The sequence below is a fragment of the Alosa sapidissima genome, chromosome 6 (assembly GCF_018492685.1).
Source record: "Alosa sapidissima isolate fAloSap1 chromosome 6, fAloSap1.pri, whole genome shotgun sequence".
Classification (NCBI taxonomy): domain Eukaryota; kingdom Metazoa; phylum Chordata; class Actinopteri; order Clupeiformes; family Clupeidae; genus Alosa; species Alosa sapidissima.
Window position 1 is genome coordinate 10,940,891 of NC_055962.1, and position 9,516 is coordinate 10,950,406.

The 9,516-nt window shown below is 44.5% G+C and overlaps 1 protein-coding gene and 1 long non-coding RNA gene across 2 annotated transcripts in view; one reads left to right on the plus strand and one right to left on the minus strand.

Annotated features, from left to right (window-relative positions):
• The first annotated feature begins 239 nt into the window (after window positions 1–239).
• Window positions 240–9,516, plus strand: part of nudt14 (nudix (nucleoside diphosphate linked moiety X)-type motif 14) — a 34,328-nt gene continuing 25,051 nt past the window's right edge. The window contains exon 1 of the mRNA XM_042095645.1: window positions 240–430. Coding sequence (XP_041951579.1) covers window positions 350–430 — 81 coding nt within the window. The 5' untranslated portion in view covers window positions 240–349. The remainder of the gene's footprint in view (window positions 431–9,516) is intronic.
• Window positions 3,279–4,299, minus strand: LOC121711809. The gene is made up of 2 exons (XR_006032448.1): window positions 4,129–4,299; window positions 3,279–3,634 (listed from the first exon to the last, which is right to left on the minus strand). It is a non-coding gene; the product is annotated as an uncharacterized LOC121711809 (long non-coding RNA).

Genomic DNA, 9,516 nt, shown 5'->3' on the forward strand with positions numbered 1-9,516 from the left:
TTATGCACAAACTAGCCTATTTCCTCGAACTTGTAGTAGCCTACTAACCTATTGTTTCCCCTTTCCATTAATTCAGTCAGCGGTCAATCATTTTTTCCTATACATATTGCGTTACCCTTTCTCGGAATCTTTTCCAGCTGTGTGTGTGTGTGTATGTGTAACAGGCTGGTCTCTCACGCACCCATCAAGAGCAAGTGTAGCGATGTATAGAGACTTTGGTTGTAGCGTTTTATTATGCACTTCGCGGCTTCCGTAGACATTTGCCTCATCTCTATGTTTGTGCTCAACTGTATTCTGCGGCTGTGCTCTCCGCGGTCAGGAAAAACCGGTGTGCAGCTATTTGTGAGCTATGGAGCAGATAAATAATCTCCAGGTGGTTCCATGCACCGACTCCAATTATCTGAAACCCTTCAGAGTGCACTATAGCCAGGTGAGTCGGATTGCTCGCTCTCAGGTTATCATCTGGTTCAAATGCGGAAGCACCGTACATTTCAGTTGCCAGTAGCCCAACCCCCATTCATTTTGCCATTGCTGTCATTGTGCAGCATTGTGTTATATGCTTAATTTATAAACCTGTGCTTTTGTTAAAACAAGACATTGCGTGATGTACAATGGCGAAGATGATTAGCCTGTGCATGCTAGTCGGAGATTTGAACTGAAAGAACACAGCGGATAATATAACTAGCTTCAACAGGAGAAACCTCTGAGCTAGCTAGATAGCCTGTCATGAGCACATGCTTTACATTAGGTTACTCATTTACCTTCCCAGCAAGCTAACCAAAAATTGACAGCACACGGTTGGCAATATATTTCATTATCTTTGCCAAAATCTTAACGATGGAGGGGATGTATTAGTCGTGTGGCATTTAAAGCCAGTACATTTTTATTAGTAAATTTGCTAAGGAAAATACAATGTGCAATGTGCCGAGAATGCAAAAGCATATTTTGTCCTCTACGTGGATTTTGTTTTCTCCTCCTCTCTCCTAAACTGACCCGACAGAGCAACGTTAGCTTCTTAATCATTTCCGTATGATGCCGAACGTTAGCTAGGCTACTCTAATGAGTGCAACGTTTGGTTTCCTTTAGTATTATGCACAAAGGTCTTAAGTCATATATCTTAATGGCATCGATTAGCATAACGCGAGATGTTTGTTTACACTGCAGCTGTAAGCGATATTTAGCCAAAAGCGGTATTGAACGTAATGACATTTGTTCATGTGGGCATGGCATATCGATAAACCAGTCAGCTCTTTCCCGATTAGAAGTCTTCATTTCTTCAAGTACTGTGCGAGTTGAACGAATGAAGGTTATTATGTTCGTGATGCGTAATAACGAAACTAATGTTATAGTCAGCCTTACCAGGTTTTTTTCTGGGGCATGGAATAGTGTAGCGTAATGCACATTTCATCCCATGCTCAACTTGGGCTATTTCCTGTCATAGCGTCATTTCTATGTCTGTTCTCTTCCCCCCTTGTATTCTTCCCAAAAGACATTCCAGGGCTTTGTTTTCACCCAACAACACCTGTAGTCATTTCCTTGCTGATTGTTCTCCTTCCATCTGTGCTTTTAAGTGCTTTGAGTTGTTTGGTAGTGCTTCCTATTATTTAGAAACGAGTCTCAAAGCCCTCTCCTCATTCCATTATACCCGGCCCTGAGTCACCAGCATCCGCTGCCAGGCTGTGGCATGCGTGGAATTGATCGTACAGTCAGTTCTTCTGACGTGCATCATAACTGTCATCCGGTGCTGTTCATGGGGATTTTGTAGGGGTCAACATGATGAGGGATGATGCGTAGGTTGCATTGTAAGATGAACCAGCCTTTGACTTCCTCTTACGTAAAAGTTCGTACCCCAAGTAGGCTAATGGTTCATATTGGTGTCTGTTTTGACATGAATGAGGAATAAGCCCTAAAGCAAAAAAAGCCAATTACCTGTACATGTTTTACTTTGAAGTTGGTATAGTGATGTATGAGACTATAGCAGGAGTGTAGATGTACAGTTGGCTATAGTCCAGTGCAGGCTGTGCTGAACAAAAGTATGAACCCAGCGTTGAGCAATCCAAAACATCTGTCAGTCAGTGAAGTAGGAAATTATGGATTCCACGTGAAGTAGGTATGGCAAGAATAAGTAGGAATTTTGCCCAAAAATGTCAGAGAAAAAAAGCTTTATCACATAAAAGACATAATCTTTTAAGTTAATGAATTATGGAATTGTGAGTCAATCGCAACAAAAAGGTGGTGCTTAAAATTGTTTAAATACTTGGCTATTCTAATTTTTTTGGGAAAAGAAAGAAAGGATTCGCTAACATTATTGACATTAGGAAAAGCTACGCTATCTTGACATCAATGTGAAACTTCTAAATTTAGCAACCAACAATGCTAGCAATGGTTGGACCGGTGGCATTGCCATTTCCCTGTTGCTTCACCAAAAAGGATTTCAACAGATGACACACACACACACATGCAGTGTGGCTAAATAACGTTGTCTGGACCAGTGTCGAGGGCTGGCACTCAGAGAGGGGTCAGAGGTCATGGCGGTAACAGATGATGTGTTATTTCCAGGCAAGCATTCTTCACAGGGTCAAGTAAGCACTATAGTCTGTATATGGAGCAAGGCGGCATGCCGTTAGGAAACACAACACTATAGCATTTACCCCCCTATTTTGAGTTTTTCCTCGAAATTGCACACCGCCCTGTTGGCCCTGTTGCCACATACTTTGACTTATAATCAAGTGCCTGACCTCTTTGGAAAGCTAAGGCCTTGTAGAATTTTTTGGTACCAATAGATTGACTGTGTGATGAACTATCAGAGAGTGGCAAAGGGTAAAATGACAGTTTTTCTTATAGGCGGTTATGTACATCTCTAGAAATGACCACATTCTGCCCTCTTGGTCACTTGTATTGTCTTGAAAACACCACTGAGGCCCACTACCAGGTCTTGTGAATCTGTATCTCAAAGTAGACCCCTATAGGATGAAGTATGACTGTGTGGGACCCATATTTGTGTGGGCATACACATGCGTTTTGCTTTGGAGACTCCAAAAGGACCTTTGGTTACCCAAAACACATACTGACAAAAAACTTCCTATACAAGAACCCCTTTATGTAGAACCAAGATCTTGGTGTCAAATGAAAGGTTACACTCTGTGTCATGTTGCTTGTACCTGGAGTGCTTTGCAGTGGCTGTGCCATGAATCCAGAGAAGCATTATCTGACCTGAAACTCTTACTTTTGCTCCTACGCCTTTGAGATTTCCATGAAAAAAAGGACAAACAAGGTAATGCAGTGAACATTTGTATTATAAAATGAAACAAAGGTAAAAATAGTTCTAATATTGTGTACTGTGCAGAGATACGCTGGGGGCCAGGAGTCCTCATAGGGCGAAACGTGGGCTGTGGTGGTATGGTGTCCTGGATGTCCGTCCTAAGCCATGGTTCTGCGTCTCCGCTCTCCTGTCTGCTGTGGGAGCACCCTCTTCCCCTGCCTTGGCCTCTCCCTCTTCCTCTGCCTCTCTCCCTGCTTCTTGCAGCACCCTTTCCTCTTCTTGTCCCACTGGTCTCGGCCACCGGCTCCTCTTCCTCAGACACAGGATCCTCAGCTCTTGTTTTTTTTGCTTGGCGGGGCCCAGTCTTCATCGCTGTCACCGAAACAATTGTACAGGTGGAAGTTAGACTCAGACCCACAAAAGTATATGAAAACCCTTCCCAACAACTTATACAAATTATATAAATGTGTGTCACCCCTGCACTCTCTTTTACACACACACACAAACCCACACTGCATTCTCACCTAACTCCCCTCCCCCCCAGGTACCAGAACACTGTTCACACCTCCCCCAGGTCACACTATCTAAGGGTGTCACCCTCCCCTATGCACACTGAAGATCCACAGACATGTTTATGCACACACTAGAACTGCCTAAAAATAACTGAACAAAATTGTTTAGGACAAAAAACAGAACCCATGTCCATGTACTGTTACAGGAGAAAAACAAATCACTCACTCTCTCTCACACACACACACACACACACACACATTATGTTCAGCTAAATGAAAAACTATGCACTAAACATTACAAAAGCAAACTAAACTGTATCTGTAACTGTATATGGATATAAGTAGTCTACTCACAGCTCAAAATCAGGGTCCTTCCCAGCTAAAAAGTTCTGCTCCTCCTCGGAGTCGCATTCCGAGAAATTGCTTTCTTCTCCTTCATCGATGTCCTCCAGATCATCAATGTCCTCGGGTTCTTCGACATGTGTCGTCTTTTTTTGTCTCTTTGGTATGTTTCACGAACAAAAACCTTCGAACAAAAAGTATCAACGCAGCAACTTTGGGGGGTGGTGGAGGGGGGCATTTGATATGTTATATATCAGGATAAACTTATATTTTACACACAAAATATATGTTAATTCATGGAAAGCTTTACATATATCGATTCTTGAGATTCTCAGCTTTAAAATGGTATATATGACTATGGTAGTTCATGATAAGGTGCAAAAAAATGCATGGGGGTTGTTGGGGGGAGGTGGGGGGCACTGTATTTACTGTATTAGTGTACTGGGTTAAAGATCCTCACAATATGCTTTTATGTTCATATTCATTTAGGCCTATTTAAGATGATCAAGGGACATTTGGCCATACATATTAGGGTGTCCGCAATTTGGAAACTTCCTCTACCTGACTCTCGCCAGATGAATTTCATTCCGCCTAGCTCCACTCACATTCATCTGGGATTGCTTCCATTGGAAGTGATTTCGGCACGAGATTTTATGGTAGAGCCCATCAGGACGCAGGGCGGGAGTTTCATACAGTAGATGTGACGTAGCGGAGAAGCGACTGTGAGACTGTGTTGCGGCTCGCATCGAGGAAGCAAGCGTCATCAGCGTCACAGGCTGGCTTCGATGTGAGTGGTTGAAGTAGCACGTCAATAAAGATGAAAGTGGCTTATCCAATCCTATGCAAGGATTTTTGATAAGGCCCAGCCTTCTGAAACACCTCTCCAATGGAGCGATCCCAGATGGATGAGTGGAGCTAGGCAGAACGAAATTCATCTGGCGAGAGTCAGGTTAATTCCAGACATGGAAAGTCAGGAAATTTCATCATTTTTGGGGCAAAGTCATGGATTATTTGGGAATTTTGTCATAGCAGTTTAACATTTACTTACCAAAATACATTGATACAACATATATTTCCACACAGAATTGGTGTATATCTGCTTATTAGCTTTGCTTGTTTGAGTAGCCCAACTGTGTTCATACTATGTATTACTATTTATTACCTATATAGTAAGTCATGGAAATTCAGATTTTTTGTCAGGGAAAAATCATGGAATTTTACATTTGACTTGAATGGGAACCCTGTTCCTCCCTTCCTTTTTATATCAGAGTTACGTAATGTAGAAGCCCATCTAGTGGTCAACCCCTTAATTATCCCAGAATCTGGACCTACATTTACTTACAAATCCCTTTAAGATTAATGAAAAAAGAAAAAAAAACTTCTGTTTCATAATATGTAATGGAGGCTGCTGTCCTTGTCATGCTCAACTATGGAGTGTGCCATGGGCTGCTGCTGCTACCGCTGTGTGTGTGTGTGTGTGTGTGTGTGAGTGTGTGTGGTGTGTGTGTTGTCCTCTAGTGAGATGGAGAGAGTGGCTGGTCCTCTGAATTCTCTAGGGGAGGATGATTTTTGCAGCCGCAGCAGCAGCGGCATGTAGCATCCGCATCAGTGAGTCACTCAGCCACCCACTCGTCCCTGCTGGAGTCTCCAGGAGAGAGAGGCTTTGTTCGGCTGCCCACCCCGTTTCTTCGCCACCTGTGCCCCCCTCTGTGCACACACACACACACACACACACACACACACACACACACACACGCGCACAGAGTCTGGGCCCTGTGAATCCCTACCTGGACACACAGCCTCTCTCTGTCCTTCTCTGACCTGTCTGTGTTATTCTCACTTCTTGCGCGCTGGTAATCTGCTGTGTTGGCACCCGTGCCAAGCATCCACAGAGAGAGAGAAAGCGAGATGGGCAGAAGGGTTTTTACATTCCGTCGCAGTGGGAGGCACTGCCAAGCAGATGCTTTTGTTTCCAGGTGGTGTGTGTTTGGACGTCAGTGATGCTGTTCGAGGTAAATAGGAACCTAATATGTGCTAGACTGTGCTATCCTTCTTTTATTAATAAAAGTGTCTTGAATTGACTTGACTTATGATCCTGTTGGTACAGGAAGCATGACCTTGTGGTTAAGTCCACAATTCTTAGGAAAAGTTCATATTTAATCATTGGTGCCTTTGAACCAACATGTGTTTATGGAATTGCTTTATGGCTCAGTCCCAGCCACTATGGCTTGTTTTTCACTAATAGAGCAGAATTACTGTATGCCATGTCAACACCATTTTTGTTTACCCATAGAAGACCGCTAGAGTAGAGGACTGTGAGGAATAATCAGCTGAATATGACAAAATTGGTTTAGAATCACAGAAGGTAACATTAGCATTCTTAGAAATTTTCTCAGGTAGCTTCCATGTGGAAAGGAAACTGAAGGGCTTGTGTGTTTCTTGTTAAAATCTCCCCCCCCCCCATTTGGTTCTCATTCTTGACGGTAGCTGCTGTCTGAAAGATGCCCCAGATTCAACTTGAGCGTTTTAAGATGTTTGAGCCCATTTCTTAAGCGGCCGTTTTACATCCTCAGTAAACTTGTAATTTTTAAGTGTTGTATAATTTAGGCTTCATTCTCCTGCTGTGTTGTATTTCTTCCTTTTTGATGAGCAACAATTCATACACAGATATTTTTATTTATGCACACTAGCATAGACAGATGCTCATACAAATGCACTCTCTCTCTCTCAATCACACACACACACACACACACACACACACATTCACACACACCTCACCACCATCTCTGTGGATTAGGCCCTATTTAATTAGCCCCTTCTCCTGATAATGAGATTCCACCCTGTTCCTGCCTCCCATAGTGACTCCCGTGCCGAGCAGCGCTCCAAGCGGCTGGAGTCCCGTGAGCCACAAGGCAGCTGAAGCAACAGGGCCTGAGAGAGGCAGAGGGAAAGGGAGAGAACTCCAGCTGCCCGAATGGCTACTGCTCTTAATAGCGCGTAGTGCAGACTACACGGCTTCAGTTGTTGTAGGATCGCATTCGCAATACTGCTCAAATTACACAACTTGGTGCCTTGTGATGGGGACTCTTTAACATTTGCTGTGTGTTCAAAACTATACAGTTGATCGGCACCATGGGTGAACCGCACTTCGCCGTCTTTCACAAGGAGAAATCCCTGACAAATGCGTTTTAGCAAACGTACAGATTTGTCACCAAAGAAGCGGTGGAGGTGGTTTTGAGCGGGGCGGTCAGGGGGAGGGTCGGTCAGGCTGGACAATCAAAGGGGAGATGTGTTAGGCCGGGCTTTTGGGGTGGCCAGCGGGGGAGGTGATGTGGCAAGTGGAGAGAGGAGGGATGAGTTTGAGTGGGGGGGGGATGTTGTTTGTTTTGTTTTTTTGTTTTTGTTTCTTTTCTGGGGGGAGGGGCGGCAGATTAAAACAGGGGTCGGGTCGGTTGGTTAGTAGGTTGGGGTTTTGGATGGCGAACAACTGGCGCGCACCGGGGCGGTGAAGCACAGATGAGTCGACAATGGCGGAGGAGAGCCGAGGGGTGAGGAGGCCATGGGAAACGTGTGGCGGCCCTCTCACTCCCCCCTCAGCCTCAGGTCGCTGGGCATGCTGAATAGCCACAGGAAATGGGATTTGGGCAAGACAGATGTGTGTGTGTGCGGGGGGGTGATGAATGCATTAGGTCCTTAATGAGGGACAACAAAGGTGTGTGAATCCCCCCATGAACAGCTATCTCCACTCTGCCTCTAAAAACAAGGAGTGGAGGAGGACAGCTGTGCGGAGAGGCCTTTTGATAAGATGACTCCTGATGGCTCGACATGACCAGAGCAGCAGCAGCATCACCCACAGTAGCTGGAAACCAAATATGGAACAAATAAAGGCAATCTTAATTCTGATCCTAATCCTAGTCCTAGGCTGTCTCAAATCACATACTTCCGTCAGTACTTACTTTCTGCCAGTGTCCACTTTTCGATGGTTAGTATTGTCCCAATATCTGCGCTATATACTATATACTAAGTATTTAAAGTATGCAAGTAGGTGGTTTGAGACACAGCCCTAGACTAGTCCTACTCAAAAGTTCAAAACTGAATTGCGCTTTTCACTGCCCTTTCCTTTCCATGTCTTCTCTGTTATCGACCATGTCACTCTGCAGGTCAACTTACTTCTCACAAGTCACTTTAGATAGAAGCATCCATCATCAAATGACTGAATGTAAATGTAGGTTAAATGATAAAGGTCCATCTCAGCTCAACTCGGCCGGCCTGTTTTCTGACCACTTCACATCTGTGAAGTGAGTGAGCACTCACTGCATTATAGATGAGTGCTGTCTGAACGAGCATCATGCTATTGGTCAGGGCTGCCTGATGGACAGGTAGTAAGTGTGGTCAGCGTTACCCTTTGACCTTTCCTGGTGTTGGGCTGTCTGCCCCCTGACAACTGATATTGGAGACCTTCTAATTTTGTCCTTGTGAGTGAGTGCAGTGGAGTGGCTCATGGGTTACGGAGAGTAAACGTCCTTTTTCTTCTTCTGTGGGTGGGTGGATGGCATGCTGTTATGTCTAGAGGAAGGTGCTAACGCTAGCATCAAGATCAGGATCGCTGTGGCGCAACTGGCTACAGCACCCATAACACTTTCGGGTCCAAGCTTTAAGTGCCCACAGGGGGACCTGGATTGGAGTCTGCCCCTGGGTCATCTCCCGATCCCACCCCATCTCTCTCTTCCACTCACTTCCTGTCAGTCTCTTTACTGTCCTATCATAATAAAGGCAAAAAGCCCAAAAAATATACTAAAAAGAAAAGATCATGGGCTTGTATTCTAGGGAGAACACTCAGGAGACTGACAAGAATGTATATCTGTGCTGAAAGTCACTTTGGATAGTAGCACTACACAGTCTGCTAAATGAATAAGGGAAATGTATTTAGATCTGTGTTTGTCAGTGATTTGAGCCTAACAAAGATCCATCGGGTTGAGTTTTCAGAGAGAAAGTAAACTCTAGCATTATGTAGGGAGCAGTATTTCCAATTTAGAACACATAGAGAACTCTCTCCCAGACCTGAGCATAGGGTGTGCTTTTTTAAAAACCTTACTGTTATCCTCACACTGGCAAAGATGCAGAGGATGAGATAAAACTCTTTGGAAAATGGCCTTGCCCTGTTTACACGTGACCTTTTCTTTTCCTTTGCTCCCTCTTACACAAGTGGGGCCGTTGGTCTCCAGCGATGGCGACAGGGGACCCAAAGAATGACTTTCCCACTATAGAGTGGTGCCATGACTTTATTCACGTTGGGTGGCGGGTTGGGAAAGGCACAGTTTAGCTTGGTGGCCATTGAGGGCCATTGTATTTCTGTTCCTGTGTATCATTTCCCTGCTAGATTGTGGATTGTTTCAAAGG